Source organism: Rhinatrema bivittatum, chromosome 14, assembly GCF_901001135.1.
Source record: "Rhinatrema bivittatum chromosome 14, aRhiBiv1.1, whole genome shotgun sequence".
Taxonomy (NCBI): Eukaryota; Metazoa; Chordata; class Amphibia; order Gymnophiona; family Rhinatrematidae; genus Rhinatrema; species Rhinatrema bivittatum.
In genome coordinates this window covers 46,021,706-46,047,261 of record NC_042628.1, presented here as the reverse complement: position 1 = coordinate 46,047,261, position 25,556 = coordinate 46,021,706, and the positions used below count along the sequence as shown (strand labels likewise).

Sequence of the window (25,556 nt, the reverse complement as noted above, 5' to 3'; positions counted from 1 at the left end):
CATGACGACCAGCCAGCGGCGACCCGATTAACGGTGCGATTACACCAGGCGTCGCGCGATGAAGGGGCGCGACAAAGGGGTTTTCCCCTTTGTGCTCCCCTTCGTGCTAACCTTTGTGCTCCTTCTAATATAATTATGTTTATGTTAATAATTTAATTTTTATTAATGTTATTTAGCTTTTTGCTTTGTTTAAAATGATTTCATTATTGACGTTTAAATGTATTAGACTAAGGAATTTTACTTCCTGCTTATTCTGTTTCATTGTAAACCGGTTTGATATGCATTTTATGCAGGAAAATCGGTATAAAAAACCTAAAAAATAAAATAAATAAATATAGAACTAAAGGTCATTAAATGAAACTCCAGAGGGGTCAACTCAGAACCAACATCAGGAAATATTTTTTTTTTTAACAGAAAGGGTGGTGGATTCCTGGAATGCCCTCCCAGAAAAGTTGGTGAGGAAGAAAACAGTAAATGAATTCAAAAGGGCATTGGCTAAACACTGCATATCCATAGAAAATAGATGTTGGAAATGAAGAAAAGGCTGTATGTGGGGGTAACCTGCATGCAGTGGCAGTTGCTACCATGAGCAACTTGCTGGGCAGACTGGATGGACCATTTAGTCTTTATCTGCCGTCATTACTCTGTTACTGTGAGTGTGTATCTTTGTTAGAGAGTGAGCCTGTGTGTGTGTTTGTTCTTTCTGACATAAAGACATGCAAGTGTGGGTTGTGTGTGTGTCTGTCTTTGTGTCTGAGAGAGAGAGATTCGGCCTTTTCGTTCTTGTGTTATGTTTCTGGGGAGAGGAGGTCATCTCTCACCCCACCTGTGAAAGGCACGGTGGTTCTCTGCCTCTGTGAATTCTAGGTTTGTGGCTCTCGACCTGTGAAAGGCTGGCCACACTTGGCGTAGGCCGCCCCAGGCCTGGGACGTTTCTGTAATAGATCTCTGTTGGGATGCCAGCTGTCCATAGGAAAGACCAATGGAAGGTTGCCAGACTAGTAAAGCATGAGAGCAACTGTAGGAGAAGGAGAACACAGCATATTTGACCAATTTGTTTTATAGGAGACGAGACAGTGGATAAATGATGCCTTTAACCACAATAGCTTTGTATTCTGACATGTTACCAACACATTTTTAATAGTTACATGACAGGAACTGTTGGCTTACTACAGAATTTTGTTTTTATCAGTAAATTGGCACTACCAATAATAGAGCTAATAGCCTGTGGTTCAATGAGAAGTGATTTGGGAGTCGGGGAAAATGTGCTAATAAGCGACACATGACTTTAGCAGACTTGACGATAGGCAGGGTGCATTATAGCTCATGTTGTACTACTTAGCTGATTTATTTATATATTTATTAAATTTGTTTCATGTCTAGTCAAGTTAATGTTCCAGAAGTGGTAAAATATAAAATTTACTTTCCGGGAATCGCAATAACATAACATAATTAACACACAAACAAAACATACATTATGGATAGTTTCTAAGATTATATTAATTCTGTAAATTCTAATACCAATCTGAATCTTTATCAAACATTTCATCCAGACAGTATTCCTGCTCACTTTCACAATTTAAAGGGAACCACTCATGGGCATAAGAACTTGCCATACTAGGTCAGACAGAGTCCATCAAACCCAGTATCCTGTTTCCAACAGTGGCCAAGCCAGGTCATAAGCCCTTGGCAAAATCCCAAATAATAATTAGATCCCATGCTGCTATGGTGCACTGATAAGTAGTGACTATTAAGTCTGCTTAGTTAATAAGTTTATTGACTTCTCCAGGAATTTGTTCAAACCTTTTTTAAACCCAGATATGCTAACTGCCTTAATCACATCCTCCGGTAACGAATTCTAGAGCTTTGTGTGTTGAGTGAAAAAGAATTTTATCTGATTTGTTTTGAATGTGCTACTTACTAACTTCATTGAGTACCTCCTAGTCTTTGTATTTTTTGAAAGAGTAAATAACCAATTTATATTTACCCATTCAATTCCATTCATGATTTTATTTATCTCTATCATATCCCACCTCAGATGTCTCTTCTCCAAGCAGAACAGACCCAACCTCTTTAGTCTTTTCTTGTAACTGAGCCATTCCATCCCCTTTATCATTTTGGTCGCCCTTGTTTGAACCTTTTCCAATGCAGCTATATCTTTTTTTTTTTTTTTTTTGAGATGTGACCAGAACTGCACACAATACTCAAGATGTGGTCGCACTGTGGAGCAATATAGAAGCATTATGACATTCGCCATTTTATTCTCCATTCCTTTCTAATAATCCCTAATTTTCTGTTTGATTTTTTAACCACTGCCACACACTGAACTGAGGATTTCAAAGTATTGTCCACTGTGTTGCCCAGGTCCTTTTCCTGGGTGATAACTCTTAATATGGAATCCAACATCGTGTAACTACAGTGTGAGTTACTTTTCCCTATGTGCATTACTTTGCACTTGTCCACATTAAATTATCTGCCATTTAAATGCCCAGTTTTCCAGTCTCACAAGATTCTCCTGCAATTTTCACAATCCACTTGCGATTTAACAACTTGGAATAATTTTGCAACATCTGGAGATCTGATCACTTCACTCATTCCATTTTCCAGATCATTTATAAATATATTAAAAAGCACCTGTCCCAGTACAGATCCCTGAGGCATTCTAATTTTTATCCTTCTCCACTGTGAAAACTTGACAATTTAATCCTACTCTCTGTCTCCTATATTTTAAACCATTTTGAAATCCATAATAGGTCATTGCCTCCTCTCCTGTGACTTTTTAATTTTCTCAGGAGTGTCTCATGGGGCACTTTGTCAAATGCCTTCTGAAAATCCAAATACACTACATCCACCAGCTATTCCTGATCCACATGTTTCTAACACCTTAAAAAAAAAAAAGAAATTGGTGAGGCAAGATTTCCCTTGTGTAAATCCATAATGGCTGTGTCCCATTAAACCATGTCGTTCTATATATTCTGTGATTTTGTTCATTAGAATAAATGACAGGAGTCGAGTGGCACCTTATAGACTCCTGTCATTTTTGCTACAGCAGACTAATACAACTATCCCACTAAAGATTGTTCATCAGAATAGTTACACAATTTTTCCCAGCACTGAAGTCAAATCCCTATCTAGAGTTTCTCAGATCACCCCAGAGTCCTTTTTAAAGATCAGAATTACATTGGCCACGCTAAAGTAGTCAGGCATGGCAGACAATCCCAATGATAGGTTACAAATTACCAGTAACAGATCTGTGGTTTTATTTTTTAGTTCTTTCAGAACTTGGGAATGTATACCATCTGGTCTGGATGATTTGCTACACTTTAATTTATCAATCTGCCTTATTACATCTTCCAGCTTCACAGTATTTATATCAGTTCTTCTGAATCATTATCACTGAAAATAGTTTCTGGCACAGGTATCTCCCCAACATCCTCTTCCGTAAACACTGAAGAAAATAATTCATTAAGGGGCCGATGCAATAAAAATACATAGAAAACGGGTGCTTGCATTAAGTACCCATTTTCTTAAGACGAGCTCATCTTCCTCTCCTGGGTGCCTGTTGCATTTTGTTAATGAGGTGCTGTGCTAAAAAAGACATGATATGGATAAATTGTGTGTTCCTAGCATGTTCTTGGCATCAGGAGTCCAGGAAACATGACTTTGCGGGTTAGGAAAATGGCCACTCAATTTACGAGCGTCTGTTTTTTCCTAACCAGCGCACAGCCACAGGTTTGGAAAACGGGATGCTGGTAAATTGAGCGTCCATTTTCCTAACTTGACCACCATCAAGACTTTTTTTTTTCATTATGCTGCTTTCTGCGGTCCTTTTATTTAGCATCACAACGATATTAAGTCAGAGGAACCACATAAAAGCAGTATTTTTTGCTGAGGTTTGGGGCGCCTCAAATTAAAGCCAGCTCTGGGGCTGGCTTTAATTTTTGCGGGTTAAAACATGCACATCGAGCACATGCTGTTTTTGCATTGGGGTACTAGCTAATAGCTTCATCTACATGGCATTTACATGTGATGAATACTATTAGCTATGCGCTGGTTTGGACACGCATTTTGGATGTGCTATTCCCAATTGGAAGTTATTCTTGCGCGTCTAACCATGCGTTAAGCTGTGCGCTAGCCTGAGCACACTATATTGCATTGGTCTCTTTGTCTTTCTACGATGGCCTTATCTTCCTTAATTGCCCCTTTAGGCCTCTGATCATATAACTGTCCAAATGACTTCCTCACAGGCTTCCTACTTCAGATATATTTTAAAATTTTATTATGAGTTTTTGTCTCAATGGCCAGCTTCTTTTCAAATTCTCTTTTAGCTTGACTTATCTTTTTCCTTTTTTTCTCAGATGGATACTTTTTTCCATGTTTGAAAGAAATTCTTTTAGCTAAAATAGCCTCTTCCACCTCCCTTTTTAACCATGCTGGCAGTCTTTTCACTTTTCCTTACACTTTTTTTTTTTAATGTATGGACTACATCTGGCCTGGGCTTCTAAGATGCCAGATATAAATTCTTAACTTTTACTGCTGCACCTTTCCATTCTTTCCAACTTTTTTCATAATTTTATCGAAGTCTTCCTTTTGAAATTTAAAAGCTATAATTGTGATTTACTTAATGTCCTCCTAGTCATTGTCAGATTTCATCGCACTATGATCACTGTTGCTGAGCAGCCCCACCACAGTTATTTCTTGCACCAAATCCTGCATTCCACTAAGAATTAGATCTAAAATGGCTCCCCCTCTCGTTGGTTCCTAGGCCAATTGCTCCATGTAGCAGTAATTTATTTCATCTAGAAATTTTACCTCCCTAGCATGTTCTGATGTTACATTTACCCAGTCAGTATTGACATAATTGATATCTCCCATTATTACTGTGCTGCCAAATTTATTAGCTACCCTAATCTTGGTCAGCATTTCATCCATCTGTTCATTTTGGCCAGGTGGATGGTAATATACCCCCATCACTATACTATTTCTCCATAACACATGGAAATTCCACCCATCGTGATTCTACTGTGCCTTTAGTCTTGCAGGATATTTATCCTGTTGTAATCTGTGCAATCACTAAACTAAACTGCCACCCCCCACCCCCACCCCCGATTGATCCCGCCCTATCCGGGATATAATTTGTACTCTGGTATAGCACTGTCCCATTGCTTATCCTCTTTCCACCAGGTCTCTGAGATACCATTTATGTCTGCTTCTTCTGCTGAGAGACTGTTGGCTTTCCCCCATGTTTTCGTTTAAAAGCTGCTCTGTCTCCTTTTTGAAGATTAGAGCCAGCAGCCTGGTTCCAGTCTGGTTAAGGTGGAGCCCATCCTTTTGGAATAGACTCCTCCTTCCTCAAAATGTAGCCAAGTTTCTAATCAAACAAGTCTTCTTCCCTGCACCAGAATCTCCATCCACAGGTCCCCTGTGGCAGGCAGAGCTCCAGAGTCTCATCCACACATTGAAACTCTGGAGCTCTGCCTGCCTCTGAGAACCTATTCATGGATCAGGAGCATTTCAGAGAATGCTACCCTGGAGGCTGTGGATTTCAGCTTTCTATCTAAAAGCCTAAATTTGGCTTCTAGATTCTCTCTCCCACATCTTCCTATGTCGTTAGTGCCCACATAGACTATGACAGCTAGATCCTCCCCAGCACTTTCTAAAATCTTATGTGCATGAGGTTTGCCACCTTTGCACCAGGCAGGCAAGTTGCCAAGTGATCCTCATGTGCACCAGTCAGCTATCTATGTTCCTAATAATTGAAACACCAACTATGATGGTTGCCCTTATCTTGCCCTCCTGGACACTAGCCCTTGCAGACTCATCCTTGGTATGAGAGACAATGCATCACCTGGAGATCAGATCCTTGCTACAGGATCACTTCCAGACCTTGTCCCTCTAAAGCAGCACAGAGGCTGCTGGACTGGAGTTGGGACTTGGCTACTGTGTCCCTGAAGGTCTTTTCTATGTACTTCAGATCTGTCACTCTGACCTCCAGAGATTGGACTTTTGCTCTGAGAGCCAGGAGCTCTTTGCACTGGGCGTAGAAATACAACCTCTCACCAACTGGTAAATAATCATACATATGATACTTGGTGCAAAAGACTGGAAGGCTCCCCTCTTGCTGCTGGGCTGCTACCTGCATCTTCATATTGATGAGTTTCTAGTTAGCTTAGGTTGCTATGGGAATAAGGATGTGTAACTGAGTCCTTTAAATTTGTGATGTATTTAATAGTAATTTGGCAATGATCTACAAGGGGACAGTTAATCTAGCCTTTATCAATTAGATTGCTCCCTTGTTCTAGATCAATCCCCAATTGAATTTTGATGTGGAAATGACTCTTGTCCTTTTACATAGGATAAGAGTTTATAAATCAGCTTAGAGATGGGTGTGAGGGAAAGAGACAATGGAAAAGAAATTACCTACCTCCCTGGTCCTTTTTTTTTTTTTTTTTTTTTTTTAATCAAGCACATATACACTAAGGGACGCACACATTGTTAATTTACCCCACAATTTCACCTCTCCCCAAACTTTTAAGTCTCAGTATTACCCAGCGAGCAATACTTACCAATTCTCTTCAGCTGCTAGCCACATCTTCTACTCTCAATACTCCTTTAGGATTCAAGACAGCCATTTGTCCAGGTGAAAGAGGTTGTCTGGCTGAAGGCTAGTTTTAAGACTGAAGAGGGCTGTGAGCCAGTGACATTAAGCAGGGTTTCCTCCTGCTTATTGGAGCTTCCAATAAAAGCAGAGCAGTTAGTGATGTCAACATATATCCCCAACTTTCTTACAGTGGGGCAGAATATACAGAGAATTCTTTCTGTATACAGCCACCTATGGGTGGATTGCCTAGTAGTGCACTGCATGAAACTTTTCCAGGGGGAAAGAGGGAAGAAAGTGCAAATTTCTTCTACCTTATTTACAGCTGGGTAAACTGAGACCCATTGGGTCACAGATCAAATCGGTGGTAGAGCCAGGATTAAAATGGAGGAAGAAAGATATAAAGCAGCTTGGCCACACTAGAGTCTTGGGCAGAGCTTTGATTAGAATGGGATCACTCAAGGTCAGTGGTAAAAACTTGTTTGCTTACCAAGGTTTCTCCTATCTCATTCTTGCATACATGTGAACCCGCATGATTTTTCTATGTGATCAGACAGTAAGTTGACAATTTAACTCGACATGCGTTGAATTCAAGAGAATCAGTCTGTCTACTTCTGGGCTTTAGATTTGTGAGGTGGTGAAGACTGACGCAGCATGACGATGTCATTTCTTTCATGCCAGATATTGGATTTTCAGAAGGCGTTTGACAAAGTCCCTCATGAGAGGCTTCTACGAAAACTAAAAAGTCATGGGATAGGAGGCGATGTCCTTTCGTGGATCACAAACTGGTTAAAAGACAGGAAACAGAAAGTAGGATTAAATGGTCAATTTTCTCAGTGGAAAAGTGTAAACAGTGGAGTGCCTCAGGGATCTGTACTTGGACCAGTGCTTTTCAGTATATTTATAAATGATCTGGAAAGGAATACGACGAGTGAGGTTATCAAATTTGCGGATGATACAAAATTATTCAGAGTAGTTAAATCACAAGCAGACTGTGATACATTACAGGAGGACCTTGCAAGACTGGAAGATTGGGCATCCAAATAGCAGATGAAATTTAATGTGGACAAGTGTAAGGTGTTGCATATAGGGAAAAAGAACCCTTGCCGTAGTTACACGATGTTAGGTTCTATATTAGGAGCTACCACCCAGGAAAAAGATCTAGGCATCATAGTGGATAATATTTTAAAATTGTCGGCTCAGTGTGCTGCAGCAGTCAAAAAAGCAAACAGAATGTTAGGAATTATTAGGAAGGGAATGGTTAATAAAACGGAAAATGTCATAATGCCTCTATATCACTCCATGGTGAGACCAAACCTTGAATACTGTGTACAATTCTGGTTGCCACATCTCAAAAAAGATATAGTTGCAATGGAGAAGGTACAGAGAAGGGCAACCAAAATGATAAAGGGGATGGAACAGCTCCCCTATGAGGAAAGGCTGAAGAGGTTAGGGCTGTTTAGCTTGGAGAAGAGACGGCTGAGGGGGGATATGATAGAGGTCTTGAACGAGTAGATGTGACTCGGTTATTTACACTTTCAATTAATAGAAGGACTAAGGGGTATTCCATGAAGTTAGCAAGTAGCACATTTAAGACTAATCGGAGAAAATTCTTTTTCACTCAACGCACAATAAAGCTCTGGAATTTGTTGCCAGAGGATGTGGTTAGTGCAGTTAGTGTAGCTGGGTTCAAAAAAGGTTTGGATAAGTTCTTGCAGGAGAAGTCCATTAACGGCTATTAATCAAGTTTACTTAGGGAATAGCCACTGCTATTAATTGCATCAGTAGCATGGGATCTCTTGGTGTTTGGGTACTTGCCAGGTTCTTGTGGCCTGGTTTGGCCTCTGTTGGAAACAGGATGCTGGGCTTGATGGACCCTTGGTCTGACCCAGCATGGTAATTTCTTATGTTCTTATAGTGTCCGGCATGTTGACAGATGCACAATGGAGGGATTCAGTCACTGGGCCACCTCCCCTCCTCTTGTTAAACTTTGCAGTGTTGGGGATTACTCAACTTACTGTTGGCCATTGCAAATGAAAAATAGCAAAATCTTTTCGGTTAATAGTACAATCTTGCTTGATGTTGTTTGATGTCAGTGTATATTTAATTAATAATTCCCAATAGAGCAGTTGATCTTCTCTGTAGAGGAGGGGTTGAAGGCCTGAAGTGCAATTGAGAGAAACCAGATAAGCCGTACCAGGAAGTGTGCTGTCAAGAGGCAATTATTACTGATGTAAATTGGAATATGTTTGTGTTTTGGATTTTTAGCATAAGAAGCAGTTGACATACACATTCCAAACAACTACTTCAGTGATATGGCACATCTAAGTATTATTGCTTTGTGTTCCAGCCAAGCAGATTGTTTGGAATCAAATGGAGCATACTGCTCTTCTTTTAAAATTGTTTAGCAAGTGTTTTGTGAGGATTAACAAAAGTGTTCTTTCTTCTTCTGAACAGGACAAGAAACTACGAATCTTTGATCCCCGAGCCGGGCCTGAAGCCTCCCAGGTATGGATTACTCTCTCTTCATCCAGATTCTAGGCTGGCAGTGGGTTTTGCCACTAGAGGATGGGAAAAATAGATGCTTGGACCATAATAGAGGAAAACGAAGGATGAGTTCATTCAATTCAATCTGTATCATAAACTGGGAGCGTGAAACATAGCAGTTATGGGTGTGGGTTGTATGCTCTGAATAGCAGTTTTTAGACCATTGGTTGGGGTTCTGAGGATGGAAGATTGAGCCCCTGGATGGGGTTTTATGGATTGTTGCATGGATCCTTTGAGGATTATTCAGGAATTGTGAGCCAGATGCTTGATGATGGCATAGATAGGGTCTTGCTATTTGTTTGGCTCCCCAGTTGGTTGAAAATATGAATGCAAAGAGCATTATTCTTTACTCCTCATCACCCAGAATAACATATAAAGATGTAATTAATATAATTTTCAATTTTTGTTCCATCTTTCATTACTGGACAGCTTCTTCAAAGTAAATTACAATAAGGTTAGAAAGGGTGCTGGCAATTACCATTGAATTAGAGGCTTCAGGGGGTTGTATATATAGATATTAAAGGCTGAAAATCTCTGCATGTTGGGATAAGTAACTAGAAGAATCAAGGCATGTCATGGGAGGGGGGGGGGGGCGGATGATCAAGGCTACTTGGACTATTGGGCAGATCTGGAAGGTCCATGGCATTGCTTGTTAAAGAGACACATTTTTAGCTAGCATCGAAATGCCATGTAGTTATTAATGGCCTGCAAGATGTTGAGAGAGTTTAACAAGTCAGTTCTGCTCCACTGAAGATTTTGGATCTGTTTTATTTTGCAGTTGGAGGGTTTTGAGAGAGAGAGTTCATAGATATTGATTTTGGCTTGACTAAATGTTTCAGGTGGGATGATAACCCTTCGCTTTCTGTCAAGAGGGTATTAGTGGTATTTTTTGTAATTAATGTTTTATTCAACATATAAACAGTGAAACAATTATCTGAACAAAGATGACATTTTTCCACATCTTATGATTTCCCCTCCTTTTTTAATATCCTTCTTTCATATCATAATTCCCCCTCCACCCCCCCCCCCCCCAAATCAGAATAAAATACCAGATGATACCCCACTTGTTAGTGGTATTTTATTCTGGTTTAGAGGCCTGATTTATCTCTTCCACATAAGTTGCTGGGGAATTTCTCGCTTTGTATAACATAAAACTCAGGAAATAAGGACACGGGCCTTGAAATAATGGACTAGACCAAGTTATTGGGTTCACGGTTCTTTATACTACCCTTTAAACGCCATTAGCCTTAAGACCTGAGGAAGTGCACCCTTAACGCGTTGTTTATAAGATTTCCAGCTTCTTTAGTGACCAGGCTTCTAACAATCCATTTTCCTGCTGAAGACCTGTATCATGGGAATTCCTGGCTCACAAGAATTCTCGATGAGAAATATTTTAAAGATGAGACCTTGGTGGTCTTGAAAGGTCATGTATGTATTTATTTAAAAAAAAAAAAATGTTATTCTGCACATATCCACAGTGCATGGCAGATTACAGAGAAAACATGTTTGACACACTAAAAATTAAAGAGCTAGAATAAAATAAGATGTTACAAAACCAGCTAACCTTGCAACTTTCAAGAATATAAAAAAAATCATCATACCTTATGTTATCAGTGTCATAATAGCCATTGATAACCAGATTAAGTGTTATGGTTGAGCGGTGTTTGGGTGGATTCTTGGTACCAAGGCAGATGACCACGCCCATGGGGAGGAGCCCCGTGAGGCACCACAGTACTGGGCAAAACGCAGACACACAAACACAGAGTTAGTTCTTTTATTAAACAGCTTGAAGTGTACCACCAGAGGTAGCAGTAGTGAGGTAATCTGGATGTAGCAATCTCAGGACCCTCGGCAGAGGGGACCCTTCTCACCCCGTTGGTATAGGGGATCTCCAGTGAAGATTTCCTAGCAAGGCAGTACTGTGGATGAGATAGACTTGAGAGTTAGATTACTCACTAGATGGTTGCTGTTGGTATGCAATTCCACCAGGTTGAAGAAGTTGGTAGCGGCACCGAGGCAGGGAGAGCAGGCCCTCGAGGAGCGAGTACCTGATCCCTGTAAGGCACCTGAAATAAAGCAGAGGGCCCCCGAGGAGCGGGTACCCAAGGTAGCAATACCCCAAAGGGCAGAGAGAGAGCTTCCAGCAGCAGCACGGAAGTGGCAGAGTAGCTTAGACTGGCCAAGACCAATCCTTTGCTAGCTCAACGAGCTAGCAACATAGTACAGGCTATATACCCGGATGGCGTGATGTCAATAGAGGGGAACGCCCCCGAGGTTTGCACCAATGCTGGAATAAAGACGTGGGTGGCGTGCGCGTGCACACCCTAGTAGGCTCTTGGAAGGAGCATGGCGGGAGGCAGTACCATAGCCATTCCGGGGATGCCGGAGAGGTCGGCTTGTAGATGCGGCGGCAGCCATTTTCCCAAGGGAAGCGGGAGGAGTCGTGAACAAGGTGAGGCAAATGGGGCAAAGCCGTCTAGCACCGACGGACGCAACATTAAGAAGCATCCACCGAAAGGATGGCGAAATAAACAGCTACGGCTTAATCTAAACTATACTTCAGGAAATGTAAAGAGATGAGCCTTGAACCCCTTTTTAAATATTTGATTTCATGTCATAACCCGGAGATACTCTGGCAGCACATTTCAATAAAAAAAAAATGGCCAACTACAGAGAAGTCTCTGTCCCTTGCTTCTGCTAAATAGACCATGTGAAAAGAGTACTTCCAGTAGATCGCAATCAAATTGCAGTGCCCGAGGGGGACATAAATACGTAATAAGGTATTGATCCATGGTCTTGCATTGTTAAATAGTTTATCAATTTATTTGACACCTCATTTGATAGGTATGCAGTGCATGCAAAACAGGTGTTATATATTCACAAGCCTTAGAGTTTGAGTCTAGCTGCTGAATTTTGAACGATTTGCAATACAAATAACATGTAAATAGGTACACCAATGAGAAGTGAATTATAATAATCTATAACGTGAGCACCAATGCCTGCAAACCTGAACAGAAATCAGGGAAGTTAAGAGGCTTTAATCTCTGTAATATGCAAAGTTAAAGAAGTCTTGATGACATTCTTAATAATGGAACTCATTGATCAGACTTCAAACTAATGCATAGATTCCAAACTTGGGATTTCAGAGAGATTGAAAGGATTTCAAAGATAAAATAAGTAGGGATTCTGCTGAAAGGAAATCTACTCAAAACAATCATCTCCGTTAAGATTTACAGCCAATTTACCAAGTAAATTGCTTGTCTCTGATCAAGTAGACAATTTAGGGATGAAAAATTACATATTGTCTGCATAAAGTTTGTAGCGAACACAGAGTTGCCAATAGTTTGCACAAAGGGGTCATGTAGATGTTAAAAAGCACATCTGACAAAGCCCACCCCTAGGGAACTGTGGTCTTTATATTGTGCCAGCTAGAAGATAAAGGCACGATATGCACTTATTGAGCGTGGTCAGATATATAGGAAACAAACCACTGATGCACACTTCCTCCTATTCCAATTCCCACCAACAAGGAAATCAGAATGGAATGGTTTAAGGAGTCAAAAGCAGGGGAGATATCGAGCATGACCATGACACATTTCGTCCTGCTATGGAGCCCTCACCGAATTCCGATTTATTTATTTATTTTTATATTCAGCTTTTCAGCACTTCAAAACAGATTACATTCAGATTACTGTCCTCAGAGGACTCACAATCTAAGTTTGTACCTGAGCACCAGAGGATAAAGTGACTTGCCCAAGGTCACAAGGAACAGCAGCGGGATTTCGTTCATACCACAGTTCTTACCACTAGGCTATCCCTCCCCAAGTCTAGAAAGCAGTAAAGTTTCATTGCTAAAGAGTTTTCGAAATCCAAATTGAAATTGGTTAAGAATATCATGTCATTCATGAAAATCATCCCGTTAAGACAAAAGAACACGTTCAACATTTTTTTGCCAGAAAAAGCAAGGTGGAAATGGACCTGTAATTACTATAACAAGAGGGGGGTCTAAAGAGGGCTTTTTTTAGCAAACTGCTGGACGCAGACTGGGAGTTCAAATAAAATTTGATTATTTCCAAAACATCGGTCATAGTCCAGTCTACTTTCCACAATTGAAACTGTACATTAGAACTATTTACAAGGTCTCTCTGCTGGGGGTGCTCATGTCCATCTCGCTAGTTCCTGGGGCAAAGCTTGCCACTTTTCCCTCATCAATGTCCAAACAGCCCCGGGTGTAAGGGAATCCTATTGGGGAGCCCCAAAAGCACACAAAAATCCTACCTGAGTTCAAAGTTCTGTCTCTTACCCACATCCTGTGACCTGGTCCTTTGGGTATGGAGATCCAGCACTTTTCTTTCAAATCTATGTGACTTCTCTGGAGGGAAAAGTCTGATATTTCTGGTCTTGAATCAAGTTCTCACTCTCCTGATTCTAATCTGTGAGGAGGGGTGAGGAAAAAAACCTCCACCCTAACCAAAAGGGGAAAAGATTACTGTGTCCAAAAATTCCACGCTGGCTAATGCTGTCATTGGTCTTGCTTCCTCTAGGGAATATTTATTTATTTAAGCGTTTATATACCACCTTTGTAATTACTTGGTCAAAACGGTTTACAAGTGTAAAACATAAATATGAAATCAATAAAAAAAAAAGAATAAAAAATTACAAAAATTTCATTAATATAAATCAAAATAAAAGTAAAATATTAGATTTTACATAACAAGAAAAGGAGAGTGTGTATCTTATAGTGCTACAAATGACCTCCAGAAAACCTATTGTGATTGATGTAATGTTTGTCAAGTTTCTGAAATATTATAGGCTAGCTGAAAAAGATGTTTTAAGTTCTGTTTTTGAATTGCTTTCTATTGAATATTTGGTGAAGTGTGTCTGGTATAGAGTTCGAGGAGTGGGCCTGCCACTGAAAAAGCGCACTTTCTTGTATAATGTAGTCTAACTGATTTTGTTGAGGGGATTTCCAGTAGATTTCTTGATAGTAACCTTAGATGCCTATCAGATTGAGTAGATGGAAAGCTCACAGGTCTCCAGACCCTGCTCTCTAGATTGTGGTTTATCACTCTCCAAAGGGTACAGGGTGTTTCCAAGAATGAGAAAACCAATAAAAATCCTGAAAAAATCTCTCCTCTTAAAAAACAAAACAAAACAAAAAACCTAAAGCAGACTCTCTGACAAGAGTATTCTGATGAGGAATCTTCTCTAAATGCAGGAAAAACACCTAGTTGGGTTAGTGGGCCCAACTCAGCAGGTGACAGGGAAAAAATAGCTCCTTACTCTTCAAAAGCCAATTTAAAAAGACCACGCTCTTTATACCACTAACTCCCCCTAGTGCCCTAAGGATAACCAATCACTGTCAACCTGATAGGAGAGACTGAAATGGAATGCAAAATCCCATTAAGCTGTTATTACTTATGGGCAGGAAACTAGGGCCATCTAGTGGCTGACCAAGGGGTCTGTCACATACCCATTCAATATTCATCTAAACACTGTGGAGCCGATGCATTATTATGTGTGCTGAAAACAGCACTTGCATTGAGCCCCCATTTTCCTAACTTGCGCACAAACACATCCCCTGGGCACCCGATGCAGTATTTAAATGAGAGGCACCTGTAGAGCAATATTTAAATGAGAGGCACCTGAGAGCTCAATAGTTTATTGCATTAGGTGCCCATTTGCAACGGGCGCTCAATATAAGCGTCCATTTTGATCCAGCTTCTTTTTTTGCTAAAATTCCCTTCCGCAACCTTATCAAAATACTAGATGCCCCATGCTATGGACGTCCAGATTGCGTGGTGGTGATTTTATTTTTTAATAAAGTGAAAATATACAATTATTTTTCTCCACCAACAGCAGTAAATTAGTGTCACAATGATACCAAGTATTGTGTGTGTGTGGGGGGGAGACAATTATCACAACACAGAGAATCTATTTTTAATGTTTTTCATGAACTCTTGTTTGCAAGTTGACTTCACCTCTGAGGCTAGAGTTAAATTTACCACGTTAAAAAGTGTGTATTGGGAGCCCAGCACTTTATTGCATCTGGGATAATAGCTAATTTCCTCATCTGCATTCAATTAACATCTGATGGGCGCCATTGGGTTTGCATTTGTTAGGGTGCATGTTTTGGATGCACTAATCTCCTTACTGCATCTGGCGCTACGCTAGCACGTCCAAAATGCACATCCAACTGCGTGTAAACCCATGCACTAAGCTGGGTGCGCTTTATTGCCAGGGCTGCGGAGGCCATTAAATGTCTGTTTCCCATTTCCCAAGTGCTCATTGGGCCTTCCCATCAGTTGAAGAGGAGGATGTCAATTGAAACTGTCCCCAAGCGCTTCCTGCCAACAATTGTGCCCCATGTGATGTCAGCTTGCAGCTGGCGAAGCTGAGAAACCTAAAACATAGCAAATCATAACATGGGAAATAAACTCTCAAAGCAAAAAGAAATAGATGCAAGCTCAATTCTTCTTAGAAGAGGCAGAATTAAGAACATAAGAAATTGCCATGCTGGGTCAGACCAAGGGTCCATCAAGCCCAGCATCCTGTTTCCATCAGAGGCCAAACCAGGCCACAAGAACCTGGCAAGTACCCAAACACCAAGAAGATCCATGCTACTGATGCAATTAATAGCAGTGGCTATTTTCTAAGTAAACTTGATTAATAGCCGTTAATGGACTTCTCCTACAAGAACTTATCCAAACCTTTTTTGAACCCAGCTACACTAACTGCACTAACCACATCCTCTGGCAACAAATTCCAGAGCTTTATTGTGTGTTGAGTGAAAAATAATTTTCTCCGATTGGTCTTAAATGTGCTACTTGCTAACTTCATGGAATGCCCCTTAGTCCTTCTATTATTTGAAAGTGTAAATAAGAGTCACATCTACTCGTTCAAGACCTCTCATGATCTTAAAGACCTCTATCATATCCCCGCTCAGCCGTCTCTTCTCCAAGCTAAACAGCCCTAACCTCTTCAGCCTTTCCTCATAGGGAACTGTTCCATCCCCTTTATAATTTTGGTTGCCCTTCTCTGTACCTTCCATCACAACTATACCTTTTTTTGAGATGCGGTGACCAGAATTGTACACAGTATTCAAGGTGCGATCTCACCATGGAGCGATATAGAGGCATTATGACATTTTCCGTTTTATTAACCATTCCCTTCCTAATAATTCCTAACATTCTGTTTGCTTTTTTGACTGCTGCAGCACACTGAGCCGACAATTTTAAAATATTATCCACTCTGATGCCTAGATCTTTTTCCTGGGTGGTAGCTCCTAATATGGAACCTAACATCGTGTAACTACAGCAAGGGTTATTTTTTCCCTATGTGCAACACATTGCACTTGTCCACATTAAATTTCATCTGCCATTTGGATGCCCAATCTTCCAGTCTTGCAAGGTCCTCCCGTAATGTATCGGTCTGCTTGTGATTTAACTACTCTGAATAATTTTGTATCATCCGCAAATTTGATAACCTCACTCGTCGTATTCCTTTCCAGATCATTATATATATATATATATAAATAAAAATGTAAATGTTCGTTTGTTCAAAATCTTAAATCTCTGAAAGTTCTTCACAGATTGCTTTGAAATTTTGACACAACGTTGCATTCGATTTCGCGCGTGTTTTTATATACTTGTATTATATAGATGTGACACCTGGGACAGGTAAAAACATGCTTAACACAGCACTGCGCGTACATGTCCCTCACAGAAACCTAAGATCTGCAAATAAGGCTCTACTAACTGTCCCCTCAGTCAGAACAGCACGCCTCACGCAAGTTAGGGAAAGAGCACTATCACTGGCCGGCCCCGTAATATGGAACACCATGCCTCTCGAATTAAGGCTCCAGAGAAATCTGAAAATCTTTAAATCTAACCTGAAAACCTGGCTCTATAAACAAGCCTTCGATAAAGACAAAGCGAAGGAGAAAAACAATTGATTAAGATGGACGCACCGAACAAACTCATAGTAATGTTAATTTTATACCGGTGAGAAACTGTCATACCAAACTAATTAACTCACTTAAACTTATAGCTCTTTGCACTATATTGTTACTGAACTATGTTGGCACATATTCAAGTTGTAAGCTATACCACTCATAGTTGTTATCGTGCCTATATGTAAACCGTTGTGATGGTTCTCCAACTTAACGACGGTATAGAAGAGTTTTTAAAATAAAATAAATAAAATAAAAACAGCGCCATCTGTTGGACGTAAAAGCAACACACGCTATCTACAATATAAATGGGCTCTGACCGGACTGCAAATGCGCAGTAGAGCAGCTCTACCGCGCATGTGCAGACCATAGAGTTCTGCGCTACGTGCTGGGTGTCACAAAGGGAGGAGAAAAGGGCAGACGAGTCGCCGCTCAGAGAAATGGCTCAGCCCGTTCCTCCCCTGCTGGGGAAGGGGGGAGGGAGTAGGGACTGCCGGACACTTACACACAGGAGGAGGAAAGGGTAAAAGAGTCGCTGAGCCAGTCTGTCCACCGCCGGGGAAGGGGGGGAGAGAGTTGGGACGGCCAGAGCAGAGCTAATGCGCACTGTGAAATTAAACCAGACTGAGCCACGGCAACGCGTGGCCGGGTACAGCTGTATATATTGAAAAGCACCAGTCCAAGTACAGATCCCTGAGGCACTCCACTGTTTACCCCTTTTCCACTGAGAAAATTGACCATTTAATCCTACTCTCTGTTTCCTGTCTTCTAACCAGTTTGTAATCCACGAAAGAACATCGACTCCTATCCCATGACTTTTTAGTTTTTGTAGAAACCTCTCATGAGGGACTTTGTCAAATGCCTTCTGAAAATCCAAATACACTACATCTACTGGTTCACCTTTATCCACATGCTTATTAACCCCTTCAAAAAAAAATGAAGCAGATTTGTTAGGCAAGACTTTCCTTGGGTAAATCCATGTTGACTGTGTTCCATTAAATCATGTCTTTCTATATGCTCTATGATTTTGATCTTGAGAATAGTTTCCACTATTTTTCCCAGCACTGAAGTCAGGCTCACTGGTCTATAGTTACTAGGGATGTGAATCGTGTCCTCGATCGTCTTAACGATCGATTTCGGCTGGGAGGGGGAGGGAATCGTATTGTTGCCGTTTGGGGGGGTAAAATATCGTGAAAAATCGTTAAAAATCGTGAAAAATCGAAAAATCGAAAAACCGGCACATTAAAACCCCCTAAAACCCACCCCCGACCCTTTAAATTAAATCCCCCACCCTCCTGAACCCCCCCCAAATAACTTAAATAACCTGCGGGTCCAGCGGCGGTCCGGAACGGCAGCGGTCCGGAACGGGCTCCTGCTCTGAATCTTGTCGTCTTCAGCCGGCGCCATTTTCCAAAATGGCGCCGAAAAATGGCGGCGGCCATAGACGAAAAAGATTGGACGGCAGGAGGTCCTTCCGGACCCCCGCTGGACTTTTGGCAAGTCTCGTGGGGGTCAGGAGGCCCCCCACAAGCTGGCCAAAAGTTCCTGGAGGTCCAGCGGGGGTCAGGGAGCGATTTCCCGCCGCGAATCGTTTTCGTACGGAAAATGGCGCCGGCAGGAGATCGACTGCAGGAGGTCATTCAGCGAGGCGCCGGAACCCTCGCTGAACGACCTCCTGCAGTCGATCTCCTGCCGGCGCCATTTTCCGTACGAAAACGATTCGCGGCGGGAAATCGCTCCCTGACCCCATTGGACCTCCAGGAACTTTTGGCCAGCTTGTGGGGGGCCTCCTGACCCCCACGAGACTTGCCAAAAGTCCAGCGGGGGTCCGGAAGGACCTCCTGCCGTCCAATCTTTTTCGTCTATGGCCGCCGCCATTTTTCGGCGCCATTTTGGAAAATGGCGCCGGCTGAAGACGACAAGATTCAGAGCAGGAGCCCGTTCCGGACCGCTGCCGTTCCGGACCGCCGCTGGACCCGCAGGTTATTTAAGTTATTTGGGGGGGGGTTCGGGAGGGTGGGGGATTTAATTTAAAGGGTCGGGGGTGGGTTTTAGGGGGTTTTAGTGTGCCGGCTCACGATTCTAACGATTTATAACGATAAATCGTTAGAATCTGTATTGTATTGTGTTCCATAACGGTTTAAGACGATATTAAAATTATCGGACGATAATTTTAATCGTCCTAAAACGATTCACATCCCTAATAGTTACCCAGATCACCCCTGGAGCCTTTTTTAAATATTGGGGTTACATTGTCCACCTTTGTTTATGGTGCTAATACAAACAACCTGGGATCCAACAACAATGGCAACCATTGTTTATTTAGCAGCTGTGTTTTGTCCTGAAGAAAACCAGAGTCTTTGTAGATTGAGACTTTTTTAATAGGCCAGTTCTAGCGATTGTGGTTCAGGAGCTTCTTCTGAGTCCATGCTGGCCTATCTGGATTCATGAAGAAGGTGCTTCTGTAATTTTGAAAGCTGTGCAATAAAGTTTCTTGTTTAGTGTTTTGTTTTTTTTTATTATACCGGCATTCATGACAGGTATCATCACATCATGCCGAATTACATTTAACAGGGTGTGAAAAACACAGAGAAATACAAAAAACTTTAACAAGTGCATGGTTAGAATATTGCAGTTACAATAAAACAGGGAAGTGCACAACTGGGAGCAGAAGAGAAAGTAGCAGAAGGAGTTCAACCGAGAGCAAATTATTTACAATGTTGTAGCATTAATGTAGTGAAGGAGATTAACAGTGTGTTGGTGAGGTCTGATAGTAAATGGCCGGTAAGGTAAGGATCAGTTGAGGTCTGGAAAGGATTGACGGAACATGGCGGAAGGCAGCGTCTAGCCGGTCCGGGGACGCCGGAGGAGGTCGGCAAAATGACGCCGCGGCAGCCAAACATCCATCAACCAAAGAGGGGGTCGCCAAAGAGATAAGGAGGGCGGAGTGGAGACGTTGGGCAGCGACGGTAGCAACAGAAGTGTAGTCTCACCCAGATGTTCATGATAGGCAGGAGCCCGCAGGGAGGGTAACGCCGCGGCTGGTGGGTGAAGTTGGAGCGCCGGTTCGTAGAGGTACTCATAGAGTGAAGGTGCCTTCCTGATGTAGAATAGTGGCACCGAAGGTCTGTGGTGCAGGATATGAAGAGAATAGGCCCTCGAGGAGCGAGTACCCAATAGTCCAATATCCTGGAAATGAATAAGAGAAAAGACCCCCGAGGATCCTTTGCACTGATTCCCAAGCTTGTCCTGGAGGACTCCCAGCCAGTCAGATTTTCAGGATATCCGCAGTGAAGATGCATGAGATAAATTGGTATGTAGTAGAGGCAAATCTCTTATGAATCTGTAGAATCTTATTGGAAGGATGGTCTGATCCTAAATTGCACCATGTAAGAGCCTGAATCAACTGGCTAAACTCCTTACTCTTGCTGGAGTAAGAGTCTAAATGTTCACTGCTGTTTAATTGCAAGCAGCTGCAGTATACTGTAAGTGTACCAGTCCATGGGGATATGGTCGTGATTCTTTGTGCTGCCAGGTCTAGCTTTAGAATTGGATCTGGTACGGAATCAGCATTGTTCTCCTTGGTAGAGATGGTATGTGAATGTGGGCAGACAAAGGAAGAGATTCCCGGAGGATGGCATTAGCTCTGTTTGCTGCATTCAGTACCGTTGGCCATGACATCATGGACTGGATAAAATGGTTCTGCGTTGGTTTGCTTCATTGTTCTGCTCCACACTCTGAAGTTTGGTGGATCCCAGGTTGTTGGTATTTGCACCATTACAATTGAATGTGTATGACCTCTGTGGTAAAGGTAATCCAGAAGTTTGAGGTGGCCTGTCAGTTGTTCACAGTCGATATACAATTGTTAGTGACTGTGAATAATGACCAGGAAGCAGTAGTATCTAATCTTTTATCATATGCTTACAAACAGTAGCAGCCTGGTTAGAGCAGCAGACGCTCAAGTTGAATCCTGCTAAGACAAAGTTGTTATGGGTTTGTGGGCAGAAAAGGGAGCTTAGTCTTCCTTGCAATTAGGCTGTACATTAATACCAAAAGAAGAGGTTGGTAGTCTAGACTGTGTTACCTATGGACGCTCAAATGTCCAATGTAGTTAAGATATCGTTTATGTCCCTAGGGCAGTTTCACCAGGTGCATACTTATCTGGAGAAGAAAAACTCATTTGTTTATTTATAAACTTTTATATACCGTTGTTTGGAACATGCCGTCACAACGGTTTACAAGCAAGAATAATAGGAATAAAAATAAAAGGCTGTAAAATAATAAAACAATAAATTCAATAAAACGATAATTATTTAAACTATAAGGTCTAAGGGTATAACAGAATAAATTAAGGAAAATAATTACATAGTTGAGGTTGTCCATGCTGTAGTAACAGGCAAAACAGACTATTTCAATTCTCTTTACTAGAATCTTCTTGTAATAAGGCTGAAGTGACTGCAGTTGCAGTAGAACACAGCTAGATCCCGCACTTCCTATGTGCTGCTTCTAAGCACAAAGGAAGAGTGGGATCTATGGGTAATTGTATCTGATGATCTTAAGGTGGCCACACAGGTGGATAAAGCAACAATAGAAACCAGAAAAATGTTTGGCTGCAGAAGGAGAGGAATATTGCCCCTGTATAGGTCCCCTGGTGAGACGTCACTTAGAATACTGTATATAATACTGTAGACCACACCTTCAAAAGAATATAAACAGGATGGAGTCAGTTCAGAGGGTGGCTACTAAAATGGTCAGTGGTCTTTGTTCTAAGGCAAATAGAGATAGACTTCAAGATCTAAACATGTATAACTCTAGAGGAAAGGAGAGATGATAGAGACATTCAAATATCTCGGAGGTTTCCATGCTCAGGCAGTGAGCATTTTTCAATGGAAAGGAAGCTCTAGAATGAGGGTTCATGAGATGAGTAAGGAGTAAGCATAGGAAATATTTTTTCACAGAGGATGGTGGATGTATAAAACAGCCTCCCAGTGGAAGTGGTGCGGATAAAAACAGTATCTGAATTCAAGAAAGAATGGGATAAACACAGAGGGTTTTTAAGAAATTGAGAATTATGAAGCTAAATTAATTGGACGGATGGGCAGACTGGATGGACCATATGGTCTTTTTTTGATGTCCTGTTTCTATATATGTTTCTAAAAAGAGCAGGCCACATTACTGCAATTTTGCAGTCTACAGTGGGTTCCCTCAATTTTAAATTCCTTGCATAGTATTTAGGGGTCTTCGTTGAACTATCCAAGAGTATTTAGCAAATTTACTTTCTCAGTATGAGCCATGGCAATCTTTAAGATCGTTTCAGCATGCCTTGTTAGAGGTCCTGTCATTCCAGAGTAAAGTTGGTGTATACAAAGCATTGTGTATGTTCTTATTTTACCCCAGCATTGCAGAATTTAATTCCTCGGAAGCTCCAGTAGAACTTAAATATCTTAAGTTCCATAAAATAATCCAGATTTTGTCTATTTGAGTGAGGTTTTGGACAATCAATTCTCAGCATACACACTGAGGCTTTGGATTTATAGTTGAGAGTGGAGATGTGCCTTTTGGATGATGGCTATAAATCGTTATGTTTGAGTAGGTGGAAGCTTGACCTATAAAGCAGTGTTGAGGATTAGTCAGCTCGTTTGTGGGGTGGTAGGGTTTAAGGCTGGGGTGAGGAAATAGTTACACTGGTGTAAATGTTGTGATGAGTGTGCTGTATGTGGGGATTGTCTTGGGGTCGGGGTGGGGTTAGTGTATTTTTGTTTGGTGTTGAGAACTGAATGGATGGAGGGGGGAGCTATTAGTTTATAATGTGGTTTGATTGATTGGGTTTTGGTGCAGCCCTCTTTTGAGGTTTCATGGAAAGACAAAGGCCAATCACATGTAAATTATAAATATATAGACTACGTATTATTCTGGTAAAAATGCATCTAATTGACAAATCCCAACTCCATTTGCTGGAAAAATTGTGGGGTGACTGTCTGTCTGTCTGTTTCTTCCACATGTGGTGGCGTTGCCCAAGCATACACAGTTTTTGGAAAAAGGTTAAACAAGCTATTAAAGAAATGACTGTCATGCTGAACACAGAGCCCAAATTTGATTTATTGGCTCACTTGGAAGATTTCTGAAGAGCCTGGTTCCTTCCAGTTACGCAGCTGCTTTTGCCTGCTGGGGAACGGAGAACTTAGAGAAAGCATAATAAATGTAAACAAAATTGGTACGAGCCCAAGTTAATATTACCATTGAGAAGACCTAGAAGGAGTTGAGTTGTGTTAGCTTGGACAAGAAAAGACCAAGTGAAGACCTGAAATACGTAATGAGGGCTTACAGTGAGGAGAGAGTGGTCAGTTATTCTCCCTCTCCATTGAGGATTTAAATAACAAGGAGATTCAGGGTAAACATTACTCTGAAGGTAATCGAGCACTGGGACGAGCTCCCTAGGAAGGTGATGGAAGTGTAAGAGCGGGTCAGGTAAACATCTGAAGGCAAGGGTGGACCTAATCTCTTAAGATCCCTTCCAGCTCTGACTTCTTTCTGTGATTCTGTGACTAAAAATGGGGGATGTGAATCCGAAGCAGATATAGGGAGTCCTTAAACTGAGGACACAGCTGGTTCCTGAAAACCACATCAAGTCAAAATGTTGCAAGCCGAAACTGATTTTCCCGTAAGAAGAATATTATAAATGGGGGGGGGGGGGGGGGGGGGGGAGATTGGCTCCGGCCAAAAATAGTACATTTGTTATGTCCTAAGTACCAAGGAATGCACAGAGGTCATTATACTGACATTCTTCTGAGGAGAGGAAGTCCTTGGGCCTTGCTAGGTTTCGTGGCCGTCAGTGCACCAATGCTTGGTACCGCAGCCAGGGCAACAGTTCAGTGTGCACGGCCACCAGTGATAATTCAATAAAGGAGAGAAAATGCATCTGATTATCCCTGCAGCCTGACATCCTGAGCTATGCACCGCAACTGCTGTTCACCCACTCCCTGTCTCGCATTCCTCATGGCCACCTCCCAATTATGGCTTTTGCTGGCAGCAAATCAGCTTGAAAAAATTAAAGTAATTAAAGCAATTAAAGCACAAATAGTCTATTAAGAATTTAATCTCAACTGAATATTTGTGTGACATAGGATACGTAGAAGAGGGAGTCTTCGGTCGTCTTCAAGCAGAAGCTGCCCCTGTGTTGCATGCACCTTGCTGGTGTAATATCTGCAGCTTCGACCAGTCATGCATGTTGGGGAGATCCTGGGGTTCTGTTCTGCAGAACTGTGCGACTCTTCTCCTCATACGCTGTCCCGTGCTCACGTGGCAGTGGACCCAGCAGTTCCATCTCCCCTCCCCTGTTACTCAGGGGCCAGGATGCCGCTCCTTCTCCGGGAACGTCTGGTCAAGCTGCTCCTGAGCACAACATAAGAACATAAGAAAATGCCATACTGGGTCAGACCAAGGGTCCATCAAGCCCAGCATCCTGTTTCCAACAGTGGCCAATCCAGGCCATAAGAACCTGGCAAGTACCCAAAAACTAAGTCTATTCCATGGAACCATTGCTAATGGCAGTGGCTATTCTCTAAGTGAACTTAATAGCAGGAAATGGACTTCTCCTCCAAGAACTTATCCAATCCTTTTTTAAACACAGCTATACTAATTGCACTAACCACATCATCTGGCAACAAATTCCAGAGTTTAATTGTGCGCTGAGTAAAAAAGAACTTTCTCCGATTAGTTTTAAATGTGCCACATGCTAACTTCATGGAGTGCCCCCTAGTCTTTCTATTATCTGAAAGAGTAAATAACCGATTCACATCTACCCGTTCTAGACCTCTCATAATTTTAAACATCTCTATCATATCCCCCCTCAGCCGTCTCTTCTCCAACCTGAAAAGTCCTAACCTCTTTAGTCTTTCCTCATAGGGGAGCTGTTCCATTCCCCTTATCATTTTGGTAGCCCTTCTCTGTACCTTCTCCATTGCAACTATATCTTTTTTGAGATGCGGCGACCAGAATTGTATACAGTATTCAAGGTGTGGTCTCACCATGGAGCGATACAGAGGCATTATGACATTTTCCGTTTTATTCACCATTCTCTTTCTAATAATTCCCAGCATCCTGTTTGCTTTTTTGACTGCCGCAGCACACTGAACCGACGATTTCAATGTGTTATCCACTATGATATCTAGATCTCTTCCTTGGGTTGTAGCACCTAATATGGAACCCAACATTGTGTAATTATAGCATGGGTTATTTTTCCCTATATGCATCACCTTGCACTTATCCACATTAAATTTCATCTGCCATTTGGATGCCCAATTTTCCAGTCTCACAAGGTCTTCCTGCAATTTATCCCAATCTGCTTGTGATTTAACTACTCTGAACAATTTTGTGTCATCTGCAAATCTGATTATCTCACTCGTCGTATTTCTTTCCAGATCATTTATAAATATATTGAACAGTAAGGGTCCCAATACA

The 25,556-nt window shown here is 41.7% G+C and overlaps 1 protein-coding gene across 2 annotated transcripts in view; it reads left to right on the top strand.

Annotated features, from left to right (window-relative positions):
• The window catches only part of LOC115075806 (mitochondrial import inner membrane translocase subunit TIM16-like), a 497,551-nt gene that overhangs the window by 63,981 nt on the left and 408,014 nt on the right, over nucleotides 1-25,556 (top strand). For both annotated transcript variants that reach the window (XM_029576599.1, XM_029576597.1), the window contains exon 7: nucleotides 9,056-9,106. In XM_029576599.1, the coding sequence (XP_029432459.1) occupies nucleotides 9,056-9,106 (51 nt within the window). The remainder of the gene's footprint in view (nucleotides 1-9,055; nucleotides 9,107-25,556) is intronic.